A 27,921-nucleotide genomic window follows, 5' to 3' on the forward strand; every position below is an offset into this window, starting at 1 on the left:
AAGCTGGCAGGGCTCTGTATACAAGAGGCTCGGATCCTGCCAGCTGGCTTCCCTTGGGGAAGCCCCTGGCGGGCCCAGCTGGGGGGCTGGAGCAAATCCTGCACTTCTCCAGTATCCTCGGTCCTGATGAAGCTACGCCGTGACCGGACAGGGGATCTCCAGCGAGGGGCGAGAAGCGTGGGATATTCAGGGTGGGTGGCTGGGAGAGAGCAGGATGAGGCCTCCGGAGGAAGGCCAGCAGGCAAATTTAACAAACAAACGAAATGCACAAATGGTATGTTGCAGGCAACTGACAGCAGAAGGGCGTGGGGGGAAGAGAGAGAGAGCCCAGGGCCGGATTTAGGTTTGATGCGGCCCTAAGCTACTAATGGGGCCCTTTATATGTCCAGCTGTCCTTTGTCAACAACAAATTGTCACTGTTGAATATATGCTATATGGTAATGTATGGACCTAATAGGTACCTAAAGCCATTTGCACATAACAAAATAGGTATTTTGTCAAAGTAATTGCTGAACTGAAATACAATTAAGAAGAAGTATATTACTAGTGAGAGACAATTAATAAGTATATTAATAGTGAAAGTATATTTTGGAGGGGGGGCCCAAGGGAGTGGGGCCCTAAGCTATAGCTTGTTTAGCTTATCCGTAAATAAGGAGGGGAGCCGAGAGAGGCCTCCGCGTCCCTCCTCCTTCCGAGGGGAGGCCCGGAAAGGTGCCGGGACGGAAAGGAGGGCTGGGTCGGGGGCTCAGCTCCAGGGCGGGCGCCGCACAAAGGGAAGGAAGGCGGGGGGGGGTGACGAGGACGACGAGGGTGCTGCCCCCCCCAGGCGACCCCCCACCCCACCCCGAGGAAGGCCCTGCCCTCTCTCCTCACCAGGACCCTCTTGAAGAGGTTGCTCTCCTTGGGCGGCAGCGGCGCGGCAGGCATGGCGGGGCTTCGCCGGCAGCCCGCGATGGCCCGGGCGGGCGCGGCCGGCCCTCAGCTCCCTCGCCCCGGCCCGGCCCAGCGCCGCGCAGCCCGCCGACCCCTCTCCTCCCGCCCTCCAGGCCGACGCCTGCCCTCCGGAGCGCCCCTAGCGGCGGCGGCCGGGCGTGAGGGGAAGCGGCTTCCCTTCCCGCTGCTTCTCAGGCCCGGAGGAGGAGGAGGCGCCGCCGCCGCCGCCGCGTGGGCCGTGGAGCCGGAGGGAGGAGGGGCTTCGCGGGAGGCCGCGGCTCTCGCCTGACAGCCCGAGGGGCAGGGAAAGGCCTCAGGAGGCGCGTCGGGCCTATATAGGACGGGCAAGCTTTCCGTTGAGGGAAAGAAAGCAGAGCTGAGGGAATTTTTATTGGGGGGGGGGGTGTCTCATTCTGTGTGTGTGTGTCTTCACTGCCCAAAGACCCCCGAGGACCTCCAGAGACAGGGAAACGGTTCTAGAGAAGAACGCGGCAAGGAAGAGGTTAACCGGAAGCTGCACTCTGGCCTTCTGGGACTTGTAGTCGTCAGTGGCTCTGGGAGCTTCGTAGTTTCGAGAGGACTTCCTCGTTCCCCCCCCCGGGGGGGCTGGGCGGGGGTGTACCTGGGCTGGCAGAAAATTTCTAAAATTATGGATGTTTGTAATTTTCCCAAATAGCTCCTAATAATAATAATAATAATTATTATTATTATTATTATTATTATTATTATTTATACCCCGCCCATCTGTTTTTTTTAATAAATAATTTTTATTAAGTTTCTTACAAATATAACACGTACCACAACAAAAGAACAAAGAAAAAAAATCACAAATATAAACAAACAAACAAAAAGAACAAAGTACCAGTAAATACCTAAACAACACAAATTAATTAGTTATTTAAACTTCTGTCCTCATAAACATGTTTGGGACTTCTTCTGAGCCCTCCCATCTGAATTTCCTTGTAAATAAAATGTAGCAGTTTTCTGATATCATTTTTAAAATACAGTATTCCAATTAAATTAAAATTTAACTTTTCTTAGAGTTCTAAGACTTATTTATTTAATTAACTCTTAATTTAGTCCCAGGCCTATTTTGGTACTTTCAAGTAATGTCTAATTTTTTAATATCACAGTATTTATTCAAATAGTCTTTTAATTTCTTCCACTCTTCTCGGTATTCCTCCTCTTTCTGGTCACGGATTCTTCCAGTAAGGTCAGCCAGCTCCATATATTCCATCATTCTCATCTGCCATTCTTCCACAGTTGGTAGTTCTTGTGTTTTCCATTTCTTGGATATTAAAATTCGAGCAGCAGTTGTGGCATACAAAAATAACTTTACATCTTTCTTGGGCAATTCCAAGGAGAAAGGCCTCTGGTTTTTTTATGAATGTATGAATGTATATTTCAACATTTTTTTTAATTCATTATAAATCTTTCCCCAGAAGTTTCTCACCTTGGGGCATGTCCACCACATGTGATAAAAGGTACCTTCCTTTTCTTTACATTTCCAACATATATTATCACAACTATGATAAATCTTGGCTAATTTAACCGGAGTTAAGTACCATCTATACATCATTTTCATTATATTTTCCTTTAACATCGTACAGGCAGTAAACTTTACCCCTTTCTTCCATAATATACCAACATATATTATCACAACTATGATAAATCTTGGCTAATTTAACTGGAGTTAAGTACCATCTATACATCATTTTCATTATATTTTCCTTTAACATCGTACATGCAGTAAACTTTACCCCTTTCTTCCATAATATACCAACATATATTATCACAACTATGATAAATCTTGGCTAATTTAACTGGAGTTAAGTACCATCCATACATCATTTTCATTATATTTTCCTTTAACATCGTACATGCAGTAAACTTTACCCCTTTCTTCCATAATATACCAACATATATTATCACAACTATGATAAATCTTGGCTAATTTAACTGGAGTTAAGTACCATCCATACATCATTTTCATTATATTTTCCTTTAACATCGTACATGCAGTAAACTTTACCCCTTTCTTCCATAATATACCAACATATATTATCACAACTATGATAAATCTTGGCTAATTTAACTGGAGTTAAGTACCATCCATACATCATTTTCATTATATTTTCCTTTACCATCGTACATGCAGTAAACTTTACCCCTTTCTTCCATAATATACCCCGCCCATCTGGCTGGGTTTCCTCAGCCACTCTGGGTGGCTTCAAACAAAATATTAAAATAATCTGTTAAACATTAAAAGCTTCCCTAAACAGGGCTGCCCTAAACAGCCCTTCTCATCTTGCAAACTCATAAATATGAACAACCTAAAGTAATGGTTGACTCCGTTGAGTACAGTAAATATAATAAAATTAAGCATGCACGTTTGATAACTGCTGAAGGAGAGCAAAAGTGTGTTCTCTTCTTCAACAGCCCTCACCCCATTTCCTTTTCTAATGAATAAAAGTATATTCCAGTTTAGTTAAATAAAACCATCAGTCAGCACAACAAATACAATTAACATTTATAAATTACACAGGGCATTTGGGGAAACAATTTTAGAGGATATTGGAGGTAGGAACTGTTTCCAGATAAACAGAACAAAGGGATACACAAGTAAGGAAGTCAGATTAGCCTCAACCAGAGCCAGGGCCTTTTCAGTGATGGCTCCGGCTTGGTGGAACGCTCTGTCTCATGAGACCAGGGCCCTACAGGATCTGATTTCTTTCTGCAGGGCCTGTAAGACAGAGTTGTTCCGCCTGGCCTTTGGCTTGGAGCCAGTTTGATTCCCTCCCTCTCTTTTTTCTTTTCCTTTCTCCTCCTGCGATGAGGCTACATTTTATTATTTTAATGTTTCAATATTTTAATGTTCTATTTTAATTTTGTTTTTAAGTTATAATCATTCAACTTGTTTTTATTATTGCTTGTTAGCCGCCCTGAGCCTGGCCTTGGCTGGGGAGGGCGGGGTATAAATAAAAATTATTAATAATACATTAGGTTTTAATCATAGATCCATGGGTGCTCACAGCTTGTGTAGTGGAATGGAAGGTGGAAGCCCTAGGCTGAGGCTGCTAAAACGAGGGGGAAATAAAAGGTTCACTAAAACCAGTGAAACTTCCTCCTTAGTCAATGGGGATGGATCTGAATTCCTGCTCAGATTTAAGTAGCAATCCTATGCACAAGAAGATGCCCTATATAGTGCGGGCCTGCAATTCTAGTCCCTGGATGTGTGTTCATACTATACAATTATTATTAGACACTTGTGACCTACCAATTTGGCCAGATTGGGCTGGGCATTTTGCTAAAAGACTTCTAGTGTATTGGAAGCTAGAATTTATGTCAGTACCGATGGTCAGCCAACAAAGGTCCGTATAGTTAAAGCTATGGTTTTCCCAGTAGTGATATATGGAAGAGAGAGCTGGACCATAAAGAAGGCTGATTGCCGAAGAATTGATGCTTTTGAATTATGGTGCTGGAGGAGACTCTTGAGAGTCCCATGGACTGCAAGAAGACCAAGCCTATCCATTCTGAAGGAAATCAGCCCCGAGCGCTCACTGGAAAGACAGATCGTGAAGCTGAGCCTCCAGTACTTTGGCCACCTCATGAGAAGACTCCCTGGAAAAGACCCTGATGTTGGGAAAGATGGAGGGCACAAGGAGAAGGGGATGACAGAGGACGAGATGGTTGGACAGTGTTCTCGAAGCTACCAGCATGAGTTTGACCAAACTGCAGGAGGCAGTGGAAGACAGGAGTGCCTGGCGTGCTCTGGTCCATGGGGTCACCCAAGAGTTGTATACGACTAAACAACAACCACCGATGGTCAGCTATTATAATTAAACTTAAAAGAGACTGCCTTAACGTTTCCAGAAGCAACTACCATGCTGAAAGTAGTTGGTGAAATTGCTGACTGGGAAACTTCAGGTATTCCCTGAAATTATAGGATCATTCAGAACTGTAGGTAGTAGTATTGCTCAGCCGTTGCCCTGTGTTTGAATCTTAAAATGTTTTGCTCAACAGCGTGAGATATGTAAAATGTTTCTTCTTTTTTTGCTAACCATGCCTGTCCGAGCAGTTTCCTATGAGCTTATGTATGTACGTAATTGGCCTCCACAGCCACTTACGGACTCATTGTTAAAACCGTGTTTATGGAAGACAATCTTACTCGGCTACGAGGGATCACCAAAGAAGATTAATACATAACCTGTTGACTCATGCTCAGGATACCAGAAACATGGGAAACTAACCATTTTTTCCCCTTTACAATAATTTATTTTGATTAAAGTGACTACACTTTCACTGAAGCAACCATTTTTGTTTCCAATGTACCTTTTTTTTTTGCAGCATGCCACTATCTACAAAAATTATATAATGACAATATTAGTAACCTACCTCGTGGGGCTGCTATAGTGGTGAATGATATTCAACATTATAGTATGAGTTATGGATATATGCTGGAATTCAGTGACTAGGAAAGCCCCACTGCAGGGCTAGCCCCTAGTGCAGGGCTTCCGCTGATGGCATTTGTTAAGTGAATCCCGCCCACTGTGTTGTTCAGACACTTTGTTAAACTGATATAAGTGAAGCAGTGGAAATCCATGTCCTTAAAAGAAACATCAGTTTATGCAGCAACGCCAGGCAGAGATCTTAGTAAATTTAAATAGTCATATTCTTGAACTTAATAAGGACTCAGAAATTCTGCAGTGGTGGGAATACTTTATTTTTACTTGGAACCATGCACAGCATGAAGTTATGTGTCTTGCTGCCTGCAATATTTCAACCTCGGCTGAAATCTGCTCCAAATTTTCATTTTTTTAACTCAAACTCTAGGGACAAGCTATTGATCGAATGCATTAAGGGCCACACATTCCTCCTTGAATTCCAAAATCCTTACCACTTCCTCTGTTCTTCTGACCCTCTTATCTCTGGTTTCAACCTTTAATTTTGGTGCTGACCTTTAAAGCTCTAAACGGCCTCGGCCCAGTATACCTGAAGGAGCGTCTCCACCCCCATCGGTCTGCCCGGACGCTGAGGTCCAGCGCTGAGGGCCTTCTGGCGGTTCCCTCATTGCGAGAAGCAAAGCTACAGGGAACCAGGCAGAGGGCCTTCTCGGTAGTGGCACCCGCCCTGTGGAACACCCTCCCATCAGATGTCAAATAGATAAACAACTACCTGACATTCAGAAGACATCTGAAGGCAGCCCTGTTCAGGGAAGTTTTTAATGTGTGACATCGTAGTGTATTTTTGCCAGATGGGCGGAGTACAAATAATAATTATTATTATATTCATTACTCCAGGCTGCCAGTGTCACGAAGTGTATGTCTGAACCTATGTGCATGTCCACAACACCCGTGTCTTCAACATACAGCTCTGAGAGGATTAAGACCTTTCGTGTGGGGTCTGTACAGTGGTGCCTCGCAAGACGAAAAGAATCCGTTCTGTGATTCTCTTCGTCTAGCGGTTTTTTTCGTCTTGTGAAGCAAGCCCATTGAAGGATTAGCAGCTTAGCGCTATTAGCGCTATTAGCTGCTTTTAGCGGCTTATCTGCTGATCGGATCAGCTGATAAGCGGCTTAGCAGCTTAGAAAAAAGGGGGAGGGGGAAAAACCAGCAGGCGCTCGCAAGACATTGTCGTCTTTCAAAGCAAGCCCATAGGAGATTCGTTTTGCGAAGCACCTCCAAAACGGAAAACTCTTTCGTCTAGCGAGTTTTCCGTCTTGCAAGGCATTCGTCTTGCGGGGCACCACTGTACATGTATCTGTTGAACATTGGTGTATAGCTTTAACCCTTACGCCTAATAAAGAACTTCACACAACAAAGGAATGAAGATTGGTTTATTACATGGAATGAAGATAGACGGGGTATACAGAGGCTGCTTCTGACAGCAAAGTTATACATATATTCGAGCAGCAGATACATTCATTTTTTTTACCAATTATATTTTATTACATTTCAACATTTCTAACCTATACAATCAAAACACAATTTCGTCTTTTCTCCTATTTTTGTCAACATCCCACCCCTTTTCCCACAGAGTAGCTCCGTCTTTCCTCCTGCTAGCACTAGATGGGACAACCTACTGCAAATTACCGTATTTTTCGCTCTATAAGATGCACCAGACCTAGTTTTTGTAGGAGGAAAACAAGAAAAAAAATATTCTGAATCTCAGAAGCCAGAACAGCAAGAGGGATCGCTGCACAGTGAAAGCAGCGATCCCTCTTGCTGTTCTGGCTTCTGGGACAGCTGCGCAGCCTGCATTCGCTCCATAAGATGCACATACATTTCCCCTTTTTAGGAGGGAAAAAGTGAGTCTTATAGAGCAAAAAATACGGTAAATCTCTATACCAAGTGTCTTTCAGCGGGGGGGGGGGGGATTCCACAAATAAAGTAAACTTCCTGACTCCATTCCTGCCCCCAACCATGACGGGAAAGGAAATCTCTGGTTATGACACCAAAAATAAACTAGATATCCAGGGTGTACAAATTTTGGGCATGTGCGACATGGACTCTCAAAGAGGCTGCTTTTAGCTACTGCAAGCGGCCGCATGGCAGTCGTGTAGGGTGGCAGATAAGCCTTGCTTTTATTATTATTGATTTATTTCATTTAAATAATGCATATACTACAACAGTCTCTGTGGTTTACAAAGATACAGTGGAAAAAGTTCTAATCAGAACTGTAAAACCAAACCTCGGTTAAGATGCCTGCCAGAATAACTAGCTCAACAGTTCAACAGTTTCTCGTGTGCTCTTCTCTTATAACATGCATGGATTGGCTTCATGCGGCGTAAATGCCTCTGCCATCTTCCAAGCTACTGAGTCCTCACTTTTGTCTGCCCAGAGAAAGTTCTATGCCTTTGGCTTCAGCTGTCCCAAGTGTCATTCTAATGGTCAACATCTTTAGGCATCGCTCTTCAGTTGTCACCTTCTAGGTAGCAGCAAGTATTTTTCAAGTCTCTGATCAACACCCTGAGCTCATTGGTGATTTGTTCCTAGGCAGTCAGCAGCACATAACGTGCTTACACAGAAGTAATCCCCACTCATTTAAAGGAGAGTTGCCCCTTAGCAAATGTGCATAGGATTGTAGCCCTACAGTTCAATTGCATACATGCCTATTCCGTATCGAATGCCATTGGGTTGCATCCATTGGGTTGGGTCATTCCATATCAAGTGATCCAATTTTTTTACGTCGTGTCATCCATTTTTTTCCTTAATATTTAGCACACTTGTTGAATGATCCAAACTAAGTTTAAATCTAAAATTTTATTTATCTCGTCCCGTTTTTGAGTGACGGTTTGAAATTAAAAAATAAAATAAAAATGACAATTTTGGCCTTGCTGAACTACACAAAAACCTTAACAGCTCAGCCGAGAATTGAGATATTTCAAAATTAAAAATACCAACGTCTTCAGAACTTCATGGGCTTTAAAACGATATGTCACATGATGGACTTCCTTTACATTTTAAAGTTACAAATTTAAAAAGTGGTTAATAAAATTAACGTGATTAAAAATTTCCAATAATTATATTAATTATTTAATATATTTCTAAGAGCTACCTGCAAATTTTGATCTTGATATCTCAATGGGATCACTTTTTTAAAAACAACAACACAAAACGTTTTGTACATACATGTCTGCTTTACTGGGTTCTGTTTAGGATAAATGGGTCTTCTTGCAGTAAAATATAACAGAATAAAGAAGACTTCAAACTATAATACCAGTTACGTTAGGCATTTCTTTAGAAAGTTACTCAGTTAAAAGGTATCTGAAAAGTTATTCAGCCTTATTTAAAAAAAATAAAAAATGGTGTGCCAAAGCATATAATAGAATTAACGCTTTGAAAGAATTCCTATTAGTACTTCATTTCATGAACATTGCAGCAAAAAGTTTTATTTTCTGCCCATCCCTGAGAGAAGGAAGCTAGTGAGTTTCCCAAGGACCTGCTGCAAAGCACCCGAAAAAAGCTAGAGGTGGTTTTCCCTGTAGGCCTTGGCACTCCATGCCCAAAGACACCCATCTACTCTCCTTTTTGAGGAGTGTTAAGCTTTTTGAGGAGAGTTAATAAGAGTTAAGGCTGAGTTAAAACTTAAGTTGTTTGGGAAGGGTGCCATTTAACACTACTGGCCTGCTATTGTTTATATTATTATATTGTATTGTATTCTTGTATATTGTATTATTATTATTACAGTGGTGCCCCGCAAGACGAATGCCTCGCAAGTCGGAAAACCCGCTAGACGAAAGGGTTTTCCGTTTTTGAGCTGCTTCGCAAGACGATTTTCCCTATGGGCTTGCTTTGCAAGACGAAAACGTCTTGCAAGTGTTCCGATTTTTTTCCGCTTCCCCCCCTTTTTCTAAGCCGCTAATAGCCTTTTAGCCGCTAAGCCGCTAATAGCTTTTTAGCCGCTAAGCCGCTAATAGCCTTTTAGCCGCTAATCCGCTAAGCCGCTAATAGCGCTAATCCGCTAATAGGGTTGCTTCGCAAGACGAAAAAACCGCTAGACGAAGAGGCTCGCGGAACGGATTAATTTCGTCTTGCGAGGCACCACTGTAGTATTGTTGTTGTTGTTGTTATTATTATTATATTGTATATTTTTGCTCCTTGTCTTTCATTAATGGTGAACTAAGTGATACTTGGAATAGACCCAATGAAACCAATGAACGTAAAAATCGATTTATTCCAGTGGGTCTGCTCCAAGAATGACAACCACCCTATATTTCTAATTTAGTCTGTTAACTGCCTGGAATTCTTAAAAGTAGAAAAGCAGTCGGAAGTATATAATAATAAGTATATAATAATTACCTAGGTTAAGGTTTCAGCACCTTTTGGAAACCTAGTAAGGGGCCTTTTCCTTCGAGAAAGTTAAGAAAGTTCCTTAGAGAACATTAAGTTGAGGTATAACGAGCTCATAAATAGTTACGGTATAGCACCTATAATTCAAAAATACTTTATAATGGGAAATGTCCCTGTTGCATCATTAAGCACAGTATTTGCATTGCCAGAAGTGCCCTGGTGGGTATTCAGAGGCCCCGTTTAGCCAACATTTATTGAACATTAACTTCTCTTATTCGTCATAGCAGCAGCTATTGCTCAGAATCAGCAGGAAATGTGAGGAAGAGCTCAGAAGATAAATGGAATTAGAATTTTCCTGGAGCGGGGATAGTCTTCAAACTTGTTGAGGTACCAGCTGAAGGAGAAGAAGCAGAAGTGAGGAGTACTGTTTGGCTCAAATTGTATAAAACTAGAACATTACCACCTTTCATATATCTGGAATGAGGCCCAGGCATGTTCTTAAATCTTCATAAATACAAATACATTTCTTAACTGCCTCGGTAAGAACAGGAAAAGCCAAATTTACCGTATTTTTCGCTCTATAGGACGCACTTTTTCCCCTCCAAAAATGAAGGGGAATGTGTGTGCGTCCTATGGAGCGAATGCAGGCTCCTTGGCTTCAGTGATAGCAACGCGAAGCCTCCAAAGCGCAGAGAGAGCGCTCCCTCCACGCTCCGGAGGCTTCGTGTTGCTTTCGCTGAAGCCTGGAGAGCGAGAGGAGTCGGTGTGCACCAACCCCTCTCGCTCTCCAGGCTTCAGGGATAGCTGCCTGAAGCCTGCGGAGCAAGGCAGGAACTTGCACTGCGCTCCGAAGGCTTCAGGTTCCTTTTGCGGAAGCCGGGAGAGCAAGACTCTCCTGGCTTCAGCAAAAGGAACCCGAAGCCTTTGGAGCGCAGCGCGAGTTCCCGATGCGCGCCAAAGGCTTCAGGTGACTATCAGCGACGCGCCTGCCATGCGAAGCCGGAGGAGGAACTGTTCCTTCTCCAGCTTCGCTGAAGGGGCGCTGTGCAGTTCTCCCTCTCAGAGAGGGAGAACTGCGCAGCGCCCTTCAGCTACGTGTCTGTCCTGGCTTCTGCCTTAGCCCTGTGTAGCCTCTTCGGGAAGGGGGAGCCTTCATCCCGTTGCCCTGAAGAGGCTTGGCGTGGTTATCCCAGAAGCCAGAACAGCCACACGGTATCGCAGAAGCCAGATCCCTCTTGCTGTTCTGGCTTCTGGGATTCAGAATAATTTTTTCTTGTTTTCCTCCTCCCAAAACTAGGTGCACCCTATGGTCTGGTGCGCTCTATGAAACGAAAAATACGGTATGTTAGAACCCAAATTCATGTAGAACAGGTTATTTACGGAGTATGCAACTTGATAACAATACAATTATTATTTAATTATTACATTTCTGTATCGCCGTATGTAGGTTTTTAAGTAGTTTTCAAAGTTAACACATCAAAGTGAAAACAATATAGTTGAGATATATTTATTTTAGGACCTGTTCTAGTTCTGATTGTAATGTTTTAAACAATTTTTTAGTGTTGTATTTTACATTGTTGTGACCCACCCTGGGACTTTGTGGTGAAGGGCAGGTAATAGATCTAATATTTTTCTTTAAGAACACCCAAGCATAAAAGTGGCAGGTACCAACACAGTTAAAAGTCGCTTTAAAATACTCGCTATCTGAACACAATGCATTCTTGGGAAATAGTTTGTCAGGCGAGCATTCACATAACAAGTCCAGGATTTCCACTGATTCCTATGGGGAAATTTAATGCATTCCCAACAATGGAATCTTGGCCCTAAAAGGTTGAAAAGCCTTGTAAAATCCCCAGAAAACCCCCTGAAACCTTGCAAAAAGCAAACAAGGAAGGGGAAAATGCTCATTTATATGTCCAATCTCTCCCCTTGCCTCCCTTCCCTCTCACCATGGCTGCTATGGATCAGTAAAACACAAAAAGTAACGCTTGTTTTAAGGCTGCTTGTTTGTTTACAATGCTATATGCAGATCCAGCTATTTGGGTATCTGAATCTGGTGTGTATAGGCGAGGTTAGAGTACTAATTCCTCTTGTTTGGATAAATGAATTTTCATACAATGAGTTTTTGGATAACACGACCTGTATATAATCAAGACAGTTAAAATGACTGGTTTTTTGTTTGCTTTTTAAAGTCTTTGCCTGGCACTTTAAAAGTTGGTGCCAAGTGAATTCTTCCAACTGGGCCACCACAGCCACAAATCAGTAGCATGAATTTATCAAGAATAACCCAGATTTATGTCCGGATTAAGTTTACCTTGTTATTGGTTGGGTTACTGAGTTAGCAGACTGTGGGAATGTAACTTACCTTGATTTCAGGAAAACAAAGTTCCACATAATATTTAGGTTATCAAACTGGTTAAATTCAAGCTGGATGATAATACAATCAGGAGGATTTACAGCTGGTTGGGAAATCATGCTCAAAGAGTTCTCACAATGCTTCCTCATCAAACCTGAGGCAAGTTTCAAATGGGGTGCTACAAGATTCAACCTGGATTCAACCTGGATTCAAGATTCAACCTGGGCCCCAGTACTTCAACATTTTTATCAATGACTTAGATGTGGTGCTGTCCAGATGTTTTAGACTACAGTTCCCATAAGTCCCAATCAGCATGGCTGTGCTGTCTGGGGCTGATGGGAATTTTAATGCAAAACATCTGGAGGGCAAGGTGAATAACTGAAGGGCTTGTTAATGATGATTTAAACCAGCTCAATATTTAGCTTCCCTGTCACTTTCCTTAGCAAATATAGATAATAAACATAAGTTCTATGTCCATACAAAGAAGGGAAGGGGGACCTTAAGTATGGTTTATCAGAGAAAAACAATTGTGTATGTATTAAAAACTCCCACATGAAAATTCAAGAGAAATCCGAATTTCTGAAAACTTACTGATGATGCATTTGTGCCCTTCTTCCTAATATCAAGAATGTACTAACAGCAAAAGCAGCACTTTCCAAGGTACAGGCTGCAAGAGCAAATCCACACCATTCAAGAATCTCTCCAAAGTAGTTGGCTCCAGTCACATATTCAAACATTCCTCCTGTAGAACAAAATGTAGTAGCAATTAATGCTCTGATAGCTTTAAGTCACTGTAAATCCGAAAGTATTGGGAGTTACCCAGTTGTAAAACAACTAATTATAGCTACTTCTAGCAATATTGATGTTACATGAAGTCATGGTTTCCAGCCATGTCCCAATCGCTTCCATGGGCAAGAGAAGCAAGTTAGACTCTTGACAGAGGGGGAACTGTTTTCTCAGAACAAGATTTTAGGAAGAGAGAAAGAACTAAATCTTTGTTGTTGTTGCTCCAAGACACGAGAAGTCAGATCCTCAAGGAGGATTTGAGGTTCCCCTTCCTGGTGCTCGCCAAAAAATATCTGCAACTCTGGTCACCCTCATTCTGGGTGGCATCCTGTACTTTGCAAGACTCTTAATTCTTTCTCCCAATTCTGCAATGTCATCCAGAGCTTCATAGTCAGATGTATCTGTGCTTGCAAGTAGGTCTCAAGCCGAGCAAGACCAGGCTGCTGGAGTACATAGTAGCTACATCCATATTCTCTGAGAAAGCAAACTCTTGATTTAGCCCTTGTAGCAGACAAATTTGACTCAGGCGTGGTCGTTTCCGTTTCTTGGCTGCTGCTTTTGTCAAGAGAGGGTAGCTCGAGTCGGAGCTAGAGGTGAAGCTAAACACATGGTGGTTCCTTGCACCCTTTTGGTTTCCGTTACAAAAAGAAGCAGTGGTTTGCATGATGATCCAGATTGAGAATGTGGAAGCATGGGGAAATAGGGAGGGATGTTTGGGTCTGTTGAGACGTTAGGGCTGGCCTAGCAGGGAAAATAGCCAGAGGCATTGGTGGCATGGGTTGGTAGGGGAAGGGCGGACCAAGAGGGCAACTGGGCCATACAGCACTCTTACAAATTGGTTCAACTATACCTTCACGTGGGAGCCCCTCCCCACCTTCTCAAGTGTGGTGCTAGGTCTAGGCCTTAGATTTTTACTCACGGTTTCCAAATTTTTTCGGAGAAATTGGTCGCTCACGATCGCCGGACTTTGGAGCTTTGCGCAATGAAGAAAGAGAGTCGATTCCACAGTACCCACGTCTCCAACCCCGCTCGCTCTCGGGGGTCTTACTAGAGCTTACCGGGGAGCAGGGGAGTCGCTCAGGGTACACGCCGGAACACCAGGTACTCAGAATGCTCAATCTGAGGTTTTTTTCGGGGTTCCGCAACACTCTCGCGGTCACCCCAATCTTCATAGAGCTGGGGCTCTTTCAGCCGAAAGAGCTCCCGTCGCCATTAATCGGGTGACCAACCGGAAGTCTCCCTCCCCACCTTCTCAAGCGTGGTGCTAGGCCTAGGCCTTAGATTTGAACCTGTGATCCCCTGCATATGAAACCTAAGCTGTTCCCCCACCCCCGACATGGTCTCCTTCTGAAGCCCATGTGATCTCAGTGCACATATTTGAGTCTTGAGGGAGCTGGGCAAAAGCAAAATGCCCCGTGGTGTCTCTTGTTTCCCTGTCTACTGCTGTGGCTAAGCAGGTTCAAATATCGGGAGCTCCTCTTTTTTTGCTTGGTATTGCTGTTGCTGGTCAGGCATGAAAAACAGGAGGGGAGGCCATATTCCACTTCCCCGTAATGGGGACTGAACTCACATCTCCAGCTTTGTTTGGTGAGCTGATAAGAGAGTATTGCTGTCAGTGTGTGGTTTGGACTTGTCTTTTGAGGGTGGGTGTGCAATTTCTCAGGGGGTGGGGTGGGGTAAATAAACCCTCTCCAAACCTCTCTGGATTATTATTTGCTATTTTGTATTTTAATATGGCTGTACATTCCTCTGGAAGCCCTCTTGGCTATACAATTCAATTCAAAGGAATTATTTTTTTAGCAGTAAATCCCAGAATGAAGACAGAGTAACCTTGTAGTGAGTTGCAGGCTCGTTTGGACAAAAGAGCCCTGAAACCGAGTGAACTTGCATCATGCCCTTGGCAAAGAAATGGGATGCTCAGGAATTCACGGCTGTGAACCACAGTACTGGGAAATGTGTGCCTGCCTCCATCAAATGCATGCTGTACCGAGAATGTTGCATTTTAGCTAAGGCACGTTCCCCGCAGGGGCACAGCTTGAAACTGCCTCTTCATGTTTCTCAAGAAGCTAGGAGGGAAAGTCTGGTGTTTCCTTTGCGTATAAACCTACAGGGTCTTTACCTTGCGAGCGGCATCGGGGGGGGGGGGAAGTAAGGTGACAATGCTGCGGGCTGACTGGTGCTTTCCAAGCACAGCTGCACATGGAGCGGATCACAGACAATGTCGCCATTGACAAGGAGCTGCATGGTTGCTAAGCACTGCGTGGCGAGACTGGTTGCTATTTCTGCATTTGCATTTCATTAAATGCTGTTGAATTTCTGCTGAGTGAGGATAGCGGTGGGGGAGACAGACTTGGCTTGCACTTTTGCAAGCAGCAGAGGTAGTAACCACCTTGTCAAGACTGTAGGACTGGGTTACCTTCCAACCAGTTCCATATACCGTATTTTTTGCACCATAACACTCACTTTTTTCCTCCTAGAAAGTAAGGGGAAATGTCTGTGCGTGTTAAGGAGGAAATGCCTACGGGTGGCATGCCTACGGATTTTCCTCCTCTAAAAATTACGTGCGTGTTATGGTCGCGTGCGTGTTATAGAGCGAAAAATACGGTACTTAACTCGCATGGAAATTAAATGGGATTTGAGCACACACAACTAGGAAAAGTGATGCAGCCCCAGAGCTTTTACTGTCAATAAAGCAGGTGTCTCAGCAATAGCTAAAGAGATTTTCAAAAAGGAAAAATCTGTTTTATTGTGTTCTTTAAAAAACACCTGCTTTATGAGCGCAGGAATTTATATATAAGAAAAAACACTTCTACTCCTTTTGAATCCACTTCTGTGACAAGCAACTTGCAACGCAAGTTGGGTCTCTGGGACCCTTGCTGTTAGAATGCTTCATTATAAAATAATTTAAGTTTCAATGACACATTTGCAGCATAGGATTTCAATGACACATTACTCACCTCTTGGTATTTTGTAGCCCGTTTCCCCTGGTTTTCTGAGATTCCTCAAAATATTATCAGAATGCACATTAATCAGCAGGCCACTTAGCCACCCCGAAAAACCTGAAAATATATTAGAATGCTGGTTTAGAAACACAACCTTAAAAAAAAAGTTATGAGAATGCACCACAGTATGTCTGTATCCGATCTGCTTGCTTCATGATGTTCTGAACCATTGCCAACGGCTGCACTTGAAAATCTGTGACATATTTAGTACCTAAGGTTACTCACCTAGAACGAAGCGCAGTACTGTTGGCCAATCTAAAGAGTATTCTGCATAGTTACTCAAACTCCGGCCCTGCAGGTATCCATTATAAGCGCAGAAGACAAAAGCTAGCAAAAATGCAATGGCGGGTGTTGGCTTTCCTCCACGAATTAAGAAAGGAAAGATGAATGCCCTGGAATAAATGCAAAATTAAGGGTTTTATTTAGTTTTAAACGTTGCAGAAATGCAACACACACACAACTAAGCTCCAAGCTTATTGAAAACAGAATCCCTTTTAAGCAAATTGTGCAGTATGCATAAAGTACATTTTTACCATTGTGAGCGGTAGCCACTGTTGGTGTCTTGCAACTTTGACCTGTTGCAGGACCTTAGCCAGACCTTAGCAGAGCATACGCAGAGTTCCAGAAAGCAATCAGTTGCAGGCAGGATGGATGAAGGAGGAACAAATGCTGCTACGATTACTTAGATGTGTTTATTATGTACAGCTATGGTTTTCCCAGTAGTGATGTATGGAAGTGAGAGCTGGACCATAAAGAAGGCTGATCGCCAAAGAATTGATACTTTTGAATTATGGTGCTGGAGGAGAAGAAGAAGAAAGAGGAGGAGGAGGGAATTATTATTATTATTATTATTATTATTATTATTATTATTATACCCTGTCCATCTGGCTGGGTTTCCGCAGCCACTCTGGGCGGCTCCCAAAAGAATATTAAAAACATGATAAAAACGTTAAAAACGTTCCTGAACAGGAAATCCTCAGAATCTGCCTACTGGGTCGACAACCCTCCATAGACAAGTCAGCGGCAGAGGTAGGCTTTGCTCCTGCAATAGCAGAGGTGAGACTCAGTGATGCAGTAGAAGTCCAGGCCCTGTGTCAGTTAGTCTTTCATTTATTAATCGTTTTTTTAATTGTGAATTTAACAGAGGAAGAGAAAGGGAAGAAAACAAAATAATAAAGACAATTAAAAATAGTATATAAATAATACTAACCCCCCCAAAAAGCCACAATAGGTTCACAATTTGAGTACAGTACAATAAATCATCAGTAAATCTTAAGTCAAATATGTAAGTTAAGATAAGCTCCCCAAATATCCACACAAAAATCTATGTCTGTATGAAATATGTCCAATTGTCACCATGGAATTTACCCTTCCAGGTTTGAAGTTTGAGTCTCTTAGCTATCATAAGGGCTCACAAAATCCACTTTTGTTGTCCTGCTGTTAATCCCATCCTACAAGAATATATTTTAGAAGTACACAAATATTTTGCCAATGCAAAACAGATGCCAATGCGGATAAAAACTTCAGACCAGAAATAGTGCATCACCGGACAAGCTTGCATCATGTACCTCAACCAAGGTGTTACATCACCAACGTTTATCTCTATTAGACAGTGACTACCTATACAAATGTTGTGGAGTCCAATACACTCAATTAATTATTGTTGGAAATGATAGAGGGTAAGGATTTGCTGAAAGGAATTTTAAATGGGAATACAAAAGGGGAGGTGTGAGGAAGTCAGGAATCAAGTAAATGAACTATAAGATATGAAATACTGATTTTTCTTCTTTTTTAAACTGATTTTTATTTTTTGTGTGTTTTGTTTTTGGTATTTTTGTACCCTTCTTCTTTCTTTTTTCTACTGTGGCTATTCTTTGTTTTTATCTTTTATGTTTAAATTTTGTAAACTTTTATTGTCTTTAAAATTCTAATAAATATTATGAAAGCTAATTATTGTTGGAACGGTGGCTATTTCAATTCTAAGGTAATATTCTGTGTCTCTTCTAAAGCAATTTTTCATTCTTTAGGCTGCATATTACATTCTAATTACCAACTATTCCAGGCACCTCTGAGTTCTTGAAATTCTACCTTACGAAGTTCCATTAAACGTTCATAAACAGGTACAGGTTTAGCTTCTTTCTGGGAAGATCCAATAATTTCCTCCAACGCCTTAGGAAATACTGAAGATCTCAAAGCAGATATATATATAGACTCCAGCAAAGGCTGTAATTGAAGATACTGCCATTTTGTACTTGCTGGTAATCTATATTCAAATTGTAAAATAGCAAATCACACACACACACATCGCATTCAACCCATTTTGTTATTTCGTCCGCAAAAAAGGCTGCCTATCTTCCAATCCCATAAAGTTAATTTAGTGCGAGCACGTGGGTCAAACTGCAACTGACAAGATACCCTGTATCTTTCTAGTTGCTAAAATTAAATGTGGTTTAGATCCTTTCTTTTTATTATACATAGACCCCAACATTAACCATCCAAATAAAGGTGTTACTAAATAAGTCATCTCTAAAATTACCCAAGCTGGAGTGTTGATAGAAGGAGAAACCTGCCAATCCTTTGTACATGCTAACAAATATGCCGTCTGGTATAAACTAATATCTGGAAAGTTGAAGCCTCCCTTCAATATTGACTGCTGCATTTTCCTAAGTAAAGGAGGTGGAGAACTGTCCCAAATAATCTTCCCATTTGTTTTCCTGCAAATATACTCAAGTATATATGAGCACGGGGACGCGGGTGGCGCTGTGGGTTAAACCACAGAGCCCAGGACGTGCCGATCAGAAGGTTGGTGGTTCGAATCCCCACAACAGGGTGAGCTCCCGTAGCTTGGTCCCTTCTCTTGTCAACCTAGCAGTTCGAAAGCACGTCAAAGTGCAAGTAGATAAATAGGTACCGCTCTGGCGGGAAGGTGAACGGCGTTTGCGTGCACTGCTCTGGTTCGCCAGAAGCGGCTTAGTCATGCTGGCCACAAGACCTGGAAGTTGTATGCCGGCTCCCTCAGCCAGTAAAGCGAGATGAGCGCCGCAACCCCAGAGTCGGCCACAACCGGGCCTCATGGTCAGGGGTCCCTTTACCCTTTATATGTGAGCACACCCCGTTTCCACCAATCCCCTCCACAAACAGCAGCTCTCTAAGCCATATCCCAGACTGTTCCAGGCTGAGAGGGGAGAATGGGTGTGATCCTGCTCTCCTCTCCATAATTTCGCTAATCCACGGTTTTAAAATGCCTGAAAAGTGCACACAACTGTTACCAGTGCCCTCAGTTTCCTCATTATTGGCATCTTTGGTGTAAACCTGGGCTGTAGTGCAAAAAAGTGCATTCTTGATGTTTTCCTGGCTACGAAACCCAAGTAAAAGGCCACCCTTGGTTCAGAAATGTAATCCTTGGGGTGAGACATCGAGGCAGAAGCAGCTTGAGACCCGAGGAGAATGTCCATCGCCCAAACAAGATGACCCTGTGGATTTGAGGTTTTGCTTATGGACAGTGTGAAACGCCCCCCACCCGGAGAGCTCACAGCAAGTCCCTTGGGGTGAAGGAGGAAATTTCCAGTGTTTCAGAGGGTTTCTTTCCCCCAAAATAACGACAAGCTGCAAAAACTTTTGCAAAAAGCAAAAGAAAGCCTCTTTAGGTTCGAGTGACCTCCCTTTTCAGACTCACCAAGCAGCAGCCGTGTTTACTTACCGTATTTTTCGCTCTATAAGACGCACTTTTCCCCTCCTAAAAAGTAAGGGGAAATGTGTGTGCGTCTTATGGAGTGAATGCAGGCGAGAGGCTCTGCTCAGCGCTCCCTTTAAAGAGCTGAGCTGCCCTTCTCCCTCCTAGGGGAAAAGCCCCCAAGAGCCACACACATGCTCCACGCGGCTCTTTAAAGGAAGCGCAGCTCTTAGGGGAGCCTTCTTCCCACTGCCTGGGAGAGGCTTGGTGCAGCTATCCCATAAGCCAGAAAGCAAGAGGCTATCCCAGGCAGTGGGAAGAAGGATCCCTCTTGCTTTTCTGGCTTCTGGGATTCAGAATCCCCCCCCCCAAAAAAAAAACCTAGGTGAGTCTTATGTTCTGGTGCGTCTTATAGAGTGACAAATACTTATTTTTGTCCTGCTTTTCAGCATCTCCCAAAGAAACTCACTTCAAGCCATCTTTCTTCATCTGTGCACGAGGCAGCAGCAGGTGAGGCAGGACTGCTTTGGGTACTGTGAGTGCCACCCTGCTCTGATATGGATCAGAACAGAGAAGGACGCAAATGAGAGGGTGCATGCGGATGTCAACGCTGCCCTTGCCCCTGTAATGCGCTGCATGCCCATTGGCAACTGTCTGCAATGGGGAAGCCCCCTAGGCTCAGGAAGCCTTCTGTTTGTTTCGAAACCCTGGTTTTTCCTGGCTTCTGAAAACCCTTGGGAGCCACCGCAGTTGGTTAAAGCGTGGTGCTGATAAGCACAGTTTGATCCCCATATGGGATGGCTGCATTTCCAGGGTCTCATGGAAGCAGAAGCCTTCTCTGAAGATGTCCTCCCGCCCCCACCAGTTTTTTTTATTCATTTTAAAACACAAATAAAAAACACAAACAATACGAACAAATTCTTGTAATATCCTTATTTTTCTAAAGATTGTTAGGTGGGCTTCCCCAGGTCCCACCTACCTGATTTTCATTTTACTTCATCTTTCGCAGTTTACGTCTATCATAATTTCTAACCCTCTCTCTTTTTTTTAATCACACTTAAAATAACTTCACATTTTATCACTTACAAATAATACTATTTTAAAATACCCTATCTTCTACTTCTAACCCTACAGCCTATATCCACTTCCAAAGCTATTCTAAGGTTCAAATATTAACCTCCTCTGAAGTTGTTGTGCAAGTGACACATATTTCAGATTATAGTTTGTTTCCTCCCCAATTTGGGGAGGAATCAATCACGCACAGAACATTCCAACCACCAATCACTGAATGCAGATGCATTTCATCATACATGCATGTGCAAAGGACTCAGATGCCACTAGATTGTGTAGCCCATAAAAGGCAGTCATGCACAGAACGTTCTTTAGTTTTTGGAAATCATTGTGTGTATTGCATGTTACTCCTGACAGACTAGGGTTTAACCTTAATCTGATTACACATTCATGCATAGTTCTCAATGTACTCTTAGCTTAATCCTATGCATTCCACTAATAGGCTTGGTTCCAGATCAATGTAGTTAAAACCAATGGGCAAGTTACTCATGGCTTACCTTGTCGCACTGATTTCAACCAGAATTTAGATCTACTCTATAGTAAAAGGTAAAGGTACCCCTGCCCGTACGGGCCAGTCGTGTCCGACTCTAGGGTTGTGCGCTCATCTCACTTAAGAGGCCGGGAGCCGGGATCTACTCTATAGTAGTTCTAGATTAGATTATAGATTATGGGTGTAGTGTGAATTTAATCTGGATTCCAATGTTCTGACTAAATGACGGAGTGCAGTACAGTGGTGCCCCGCAAGACGAATGCCTCGCAAGACGGAAAACTCGCTGGACGAAAGAGTTTTCCGTTTTGGAGGTGCTTCGCAAAACGAATTTCCTATGGGCTTGCTTCGCAAGACGACATTGTCTTGCAAGTTCCTGCTAGTTTTTTTCCCTTCCCCCCCTTTTTCTAAGCCGCTAAGCCGCTTATCAGCTGATCCGACCAGCAGATAAGCCACTAAAAGCCGCTAATAGCGCTAATAGCGCTAAGCCGCTTATCAGCTGATCCGATCACCAGATAAGCCGCTAAAAGCCTCTAATAGTGCTAATCCACTAATCCTTCAATGGGCTTGCTTCGCAAGACGAAAAAACCGCTAGACGAAGAGAATCACAGAACGGATTCTTTTCGTCTTGCGAGGCACCACTGTATAGATTATGGGTGTAGTGTGAATTTAATCTGGATTCCAATGTTCTGACTAAAGGACGGAGTGCAGTACAATTGCATCTTGTAGCAGCTGAAAGCTGGCTGGTTGAAATCCTGCAAATGAATTGCATGCAAGGCAGAGAACCTCAAAGTCTCTTTTGCACTGGGTTTTCCTAATGTGTGAAGAGCTTTTAAACCCACAGACTTGCTTACTAAGCTTGGGGAGGGTCTTACGAGATCTCACAGGAACTCAGACAGCCCCACAAGATCCTGCAAGAGCCTCCCAGAGCCTGTCCAATAGCATTCCAGAGTCGGGTAAGTAAGGTGAAGAGCTTGCAAGCACTCTGCCTTCCTTGGAGCCATTTGTTAACTGGAGACCTAACTGGTTTCAGTGGCGCAGAAGGCCAGCTGTGACCGTCCTTGAAGAAGAATAGCCTGTCATGCCCTGGTAACACCCAGATGAGATTATTGCAATGCATTGTACATGGGGCCATCTCTGAAGACTGTTCAGAAACTTCAATTACTTCAAACCAAGGCTGTGAATAATAACTACAGTTCCCCTTTCATGACCACCCGAATCAGTTGCCACCTCACTCTAATGCTAGGATTGGCACTGGGGAAGACAGCACAAAAAGGTATCAAAACCCTCAGACTTCTTTATGCAAAAGTAAGTTTTTGCTTCCCAGAATGCATTGCTGTCTAAGTATTTGAAAAAGGTGTAATGGGCTTCAGCCCAATTTCTTTGTTATAATAGATTTCACAGCATGCACTGCTGCATACGTATTTTTGTATTTGCAGTTTGCTGCCTTTACGTTACTGAATAGTTGAGGTAGACACACAGGCAAATTAGCTTTTATGGTGCAAGAACCTTGGATCATATTTACCTAAACACTGAATTATGTGTGCTCACAGAAGCTTAAAAATGGAATGATACAGAGAAGATTAAGGTCCCTTCGTAATTATGGTGTGAAATCTTTCCGTATTTTTACAACTACGTTTATAAAAAGCTATCGTTTGCACTTTGCAACGCTTTTTTATGACTTTAAAAATGAATCATTTACTTGTAAGTGTTCATATTAACAGCAGCTTTAAAGCACAGCTTGTGATCAAATAACCCTGCTTTTGGTAACGTAAAGTAGCAAGGATTCCACTTAGCTGAGTAATACAAGAAGAGAAAGAACTGGGTTTCTCCTTTAAGCTGTCCCCAATTCACAATGCTTACCTTACTCCCCCCCCAAAAAAAATTTTTTTTATTGGTTTTCACAATATTATAAACAAACAAACAAACAAACAAACAAACACACAAGACAAACAAACATAACAAACATAAATCATAGCCTTATTGAAAATTACAGTTATTAACTATGTTAAGTGACTTCCTCGCTTCCCCTTGGTTGAATTTCATTGCATGTCCTTTTAACGGTTTTCCAAATCCCAATTTTTATGAAATTTAACTTAAACATTAACATCCTTAAATCTTCACCTTATATAATTAAACATATTAATTCATCACTTAACATAAATAAAATCCTAAGCCTATTAAGTATCTGCAAGCTATTTCGGGTTAATTTAACTTAACAAATTTAACTAAATAATCATTAAATTTATTCCATTCTTCCTGATATTCCTCCTCCTTCTGGTCGTGGACTCTTCCGGTTAGGTCTGAAAAGTCCATCATCTTCATCTGCCATTCCTCTACTGTTGGGACTTCTTGTAATTTCCAATTCTTGCCTAACAAAATTTTAGCTGCAGTTGTGGCATACAAAAACAATCTTAACATCTTTTTTGCGCAATTCCATACCTGTTATTCCAAGAAGAAATGATGGGAAGTTTTTGCCTCTGCACATGAGTCCGAGAATGTTCTGAACAGTTCCCATTGAGTTCATGAAACAGTGTACCTTACTGTACCTTAATGTTCTTAATGCATTGTTGACCACATCTACGGAATGCGATCGTTATGTTCTTTCAAGTCATGCAATATCAACCATTAGTAACCATGTGTTCCCTTTCCCAACCTTCATGATTAATGCCCTTACATTGTATTCATGTTAACCAATCAGCAACGAGCGCACCTGTGGCAAGGTTGTAATATTCAATAAAAGAGTCTCCTCGGGACTTGCTCCAGAGATGCCTCTCACATGACACTTGCTACTCGTCTGTCGTTATTCCAACCCAACAAAGAAAGGCCTCTGGTTTCTTAATAAATGTATATTTCAACATTTTTTTCAATTCATTATAAATCTTCTCCCAGAAGTCTTTCACCTTGGGGCAGGTCCACCACATATGATAAAAGGTACCCTCTTTTTCTTTACATTTCCAGCATAGATTATGTTATGATATATCTTTGCTAATTTTACATGGGGTCAAGTACCATCTATACATCATTTTCATAATATTTTCCTTTAACACCGTACATGCAGTGAACTTGACTCCTTTCCTCCACAACGTTTCCCAATCTTCAAACATTATATTATATCCCACCTCTCTTGCCCAATCCATATTTCTCCTCTTTCATAATGCTAGAACCAACAGACGCAACCTTGTTGTCCAATGAAGCTAAATACAATCGTACCTTGGAAGTCAAACGGAATCCGTTTGACTTCCAGAAGGTTCGGAAACCAAAGCGCGGTTTCTGATTGGCCGCAGGAAGCTCCTGCAACCAATCGGAAGACCCGTCGGATATTCGGCTTCCAAAAATAGTTTGCAAACCAGAGCAGTCACTTCCTGGTTTGCAGCGTTCGGGAGCCAAAACGTTCAGGAACTAAGCTATTCAAAAACCAAGGTATGACTATAGTAGGAATTTCGGGGCAGACAAAATGAAATGCATTCATACACAGCAAGTGGTTTAAACTATGGAATTTGCATGCCTAAGATGTGGAGGCTTTGAAATGGGCTATGCAATTTAATGGAAGAAGCTACCAGTAGCTACTGGTCACAATGGTCAAATCAGGGGTCTGCAAACTTTTTTAGCAGGGGGCCGGTCCACTGTCCCTGAGACTTTGTGGAGGGCTGGACTATATTGGGGGGGGGGATATGAACAAATTCCTATGGCCCACAAATAACCCAGAGATGCATTTTAAATAAAAGGACATTCTACTCATGTAAAAACACGCTGATTCCCGGACTGTCCGCGGGCTGGATTTAGAAGGTGATTGGGCCAGATCTGGCCCCCGGGCCTTAGTTTGCCTACCCATGCACTTAGTACACACACACATTTAGTGTACACACACACACACACACACACACACACACACATTTAGTACACGCACACACACAAATGCTGGCAGCCACTGGCAATCTTTTAGAAGATATCAAACTAGAGGCAAATGTTTGAGTTTCACAGAACTCTTCCTCAGGCTGGATGTTAGACAAAGGATAAAGGAAAGAGAGAGACGAGGGCGGAAAAAACATGTCAAATGCTGTTTCAGAAAAGGCATAGTTTCAAATTGGATGTGGCAACTGTGTGCTGAGATTCCTGTATTCTAGGGACTTGGACGTGATCACCCTTGGGATCCCTTCCGACTCTACAATTCTATGATCTAATTATGGAGGGACCTACTTTTTAAAAAACCAAAACGATGCCCTCCATTAGTGGGAGTATGGAGGACGCTCACTCACCGCAGCTTGTCAAAAGCTATTTCGGAAGAGGCATTTCTCCATCAGCCGTATCATAGAACAGCAGTCAGAAGGGACCCCGAGGGTCATCTATCCCAACCCCCCTGCAATCTCAGCTCAAGCAAACGGCTCCTGCTGTCAGAACGTTTTTTTCCTGATGTCCCCCCCCCTTTCGCCTGGGTTGTTCCATTCTTCCTCAGGCTGGATGATGCCTTTGGAAAAAAGCCGCCCTTGCCTAGGTTTGCTTAGCCCAGCAAAGAGAGCTTACCGTCCTGGCACCACTGAGCATGTACAGAACACATCAATACACTAGTATTATTCATAAATATATGAGGTTATTACCCCTCTAATAGGGACGCAGGTGGCACTGTGGGGTGAGCTCCCGTTGCTCGGTCCCAGCTCCTGCCAACCTAGCAGTTCGAAACCACGTCAAAGTGCAAGTAGATAAATAGGTACCACTCCAGCGGGAAGGTAAACGGCGTTTCCGTGTGCTGCTCTGGTTCGCCAGAAGCCGCTTAGTCATGTTCACATGACCTGGAAGCTGTACGCCGGCTCCCTCAGCGAATAAAGTGAGATGAGTGCCGCAACCCCAGAGTCGGCCACGACTGGACCTAATGGTCAGGGGTCCCTTTACCTTTACGAATTAAGTACTTAACCCGAGGTACCACTATATTTATAAATATTTGAGGTTATTACTCCTCTATTATTGTCCGTTCCGGGTTGCTCAGCCATTGCTACTGTGACCTGTCTTTTAGCAACTCAAGATGATCAGGTGAAAGCAAAAACTGCAAGGTTTTTGAATAAGATCTACTATTTGATTATTGAACCCCCCAAAATGTATTTTCTATTGTTACGTTTTTACCTCTATCTTCAGTACGTTTTATTTTATTGTATTGCTATGGCTCAGTGGCTGATGCAAATACTGATTCTTCTGATTCTGATTCAGTAGGATAGGTTTTTTGGGGGGGACAATTCGCTTCCCAGCACCATTTTTTTTGTCCTTCCGAAAACTTTGCACCCCCCGTTGCCCGGATTTGCTTAGGTCCGCAAAAGGAGGTCGTTGGGTCACTGAACATGCCCATAGCTCACCATTAGCCCAGGGTCTTTTTTTTGTGGGGGTGCACATCGCGGAGGGGTGTCCGCATCACTTCCCCCCCCCTTTGCACTTCTAAAAAAAACCACCAAAAAAAGACCCATGCTGACGATTCCCTTTTGTGCATGGTGGTGGTTGCCCATTCTGGTTAGGAAAAGGGTGCAACCCCCCCCCGAAGATTGATTATTCAATCTTTGATTATTGAACCCCCCAAAATGTATTGTGCATGGTGGTGGTTGCCCATTCTGGTTAGGAAAAGAGTGCACCCTCCCGAAGATTGATAATCTTTGATTATTGAACCCCCCCCCCAAAAAAAAATGTATTTTCTATTGTTAAGTTTTTAGCTCTATTTTCAGCACGCCGATTTCATCCAGCCGGAGGAAGAAGGGAACAACCCCGTCGGGGAATTCGCTGCCGGGCTCCTTCCCCGGGTCCTCCCGCAGGTCCGGGGAAGGCCACCCCCCACCTGCGCCGGCCGTGCTCACCTGTACGTGTAATGGATGCCGAAGAGGGCCAGGAGGAAGCGGTTGGGCCAGAAGGCGAGCCGGGCGCCGTCGCTGCCCCAGACGAGCCCCATCGGCACGAGGAAGGCGGGCGCCTCTTGCAGCGCCCAGGCCACCTTGGCCGGGATGGGCGGCCCGTAGGCGGACGACGCGTAGCGCCCGTAGGGGATCTTCAGGTAGCGCGTGGCCAGCATAGCCAGCGCCATGCTGCCCACCATCCCGTAGCTCATCCCCTCCAGCAGCCGCTGCTCCTGCGGGCCGGAGACGCGCCGCCAAAAGGCCCTCGAGCAGCGCAGCGCCCAGGCCAACGTCTCCATGGCGCCCGGCGACGCGGCTCAGCTCTGCGCGCCCGGGCGCCGGCGGGGGAAGAAAAGGGGAGCCGGCCCCGGCCCCCTCCCCGCCGCGAGGCCAACCCCGCGGGAAGAAGGTGTCCGGGCGGGGGCTCCGGGCGTGGCCATCCCCGCCCAGGACGCCGCCGCCGCCGCCGCGCCCGCCCAGGGCACCGCCGGCACCCAGCGAGCGAGTGGCCGAGCGGGCGCGCGGCGTCACAAGGGCGGGCGGGACGCGCGCGCGCGCGCGCGACCCAGGCCGGAGCGCGCCGCCGTGGAAGGCGGGGCGCGCGCTGCACCCCGCAAAGGGGGCGCGGAGCATGCACAGAATTCAGCATTAGGCCGGGGTCTTTTTGGGGGGAAAGGTGCGCTTGCCTCACGTTATGACAGTGGTACCTCGGGTTACATACGCTTCAGGTTACAGACTCTTCAGGTTACAGACTCCGCTAACCCAGAAATAGTACCTCGGGTTAGGAACTTTGCTTCAGGATGAGAACAGAAATCGTGCTCCGGCAGCGAGGTGGCAGCAGGAGGCCCCATTAGCTAAAGTGGTGCTTCAGGTTAAGAACAGTTTCAGGTTAAGAACAGACCTCTGGAACGAATTAAGTACGTAAGCAGAGTTACCACTGTATTTATAAAT

General features: G+C 43.9%; 2 protein-coding genes and 1 long non-coding RNA gene across 4 annotated transcripts in view; all 3 read right to left on the minus strand.

The window, feature by feature from the left end:
- The window catches only part of NAA16 (N-alpha-acetyltransferase 16, NatA auxiliary subunit), a 46,073-nt gene extending 45,043 nt beyond the window's left edge, over positions 1-1,030 (minus strand). The window contains exon 1 of one of the 2 annotated variants that reach the window (XM_081206251.1): positions 874-1,028. In XM_081206251.1, the coding sequence (XP_081062377.1) occupies positions 874-927 (54 nt within the window). In that variant the 5' untranslated portion in view covers positions 928-1,028. Of the gene's footprint in view, positions 1-873 lie in introns of both variants that reach the window. The other variant, XM_081206252.1, reaches the window with a different exon arrangement.
- A 5,725-nt stretch (positions 1,031-6,755) lies between these two features.
- The window catches only part of LOC308593941, a 47,059-nt gene continuing 25,893 nt past the window's right edge, over positions 6,756-27,921 (minus strand). The window contains exon 2 of the long non-coding RNA XR_014011116.1: positions 6,756-7,056. This is a non-coding gene — a long non-coding RNA (uncharacterized lncRNA). The remainder of the gene's footprint in view (positions 7,057-27,921) is intronic.
- Positions 9,946-27,424, minus strand: SRD5A1 (steroid 5 alpha-reductase 1). Its single transcript, XM_081206618.1, has 5 exons — positions 26,935-27,424; positions 16,095-16,261; positions 15,825-15,926; positions 12,673-12,823; positions 9,946-10,119 (listed from the first exon to the last, which is right to left on the minus strand). The coding sequence occupies exons 1-5, from the start codon at positions 27,267-27,269 to the stop codon at positions 10,053-10,055; spliced, it is 822 nt and encodes a 273-aa protein (XP_081062744.1). The 5' UTR covers positions 27,270-27,424; the 3' UTR covers positions 9,946-10,052.

Source organism: Podarcis bocagei (genome assembly GCF_964188305.1).
Source record: "Podarcis bocagei genome assembly, chromosome: 8".
NCBI lineage: Eukaryota > Metazoa > Chordata > Lepidosauria > Squamata > Lacertidae > Podarcis > Podarcis bocagei.

Bases quoted from the DNA above. Each gene is read 5' to 3' on its own strand.
- SRD5A1 (XM_081206618.1), bottom strand. From the start codon at position 27,269: ATGGAGACGTTGGCCTGGGCGCTGCGCTGCTCGAGGGCCTTTTGGCGG. The intron at 12,824-15,824 runs GTGAGTAATGTG...TTTGTTCTACAG, and splicing joins GGGCTACAAAATACCAAGAG to GAGGAATGTTTGAATATGTG. The intron at 10,120-12,672 runs GTAAGTTTTCAG...CTTCTCCTTCAG, and splicing joins AGGGCACAAATGCATCATCA to CTGGTACCTCAACAAGTTTG.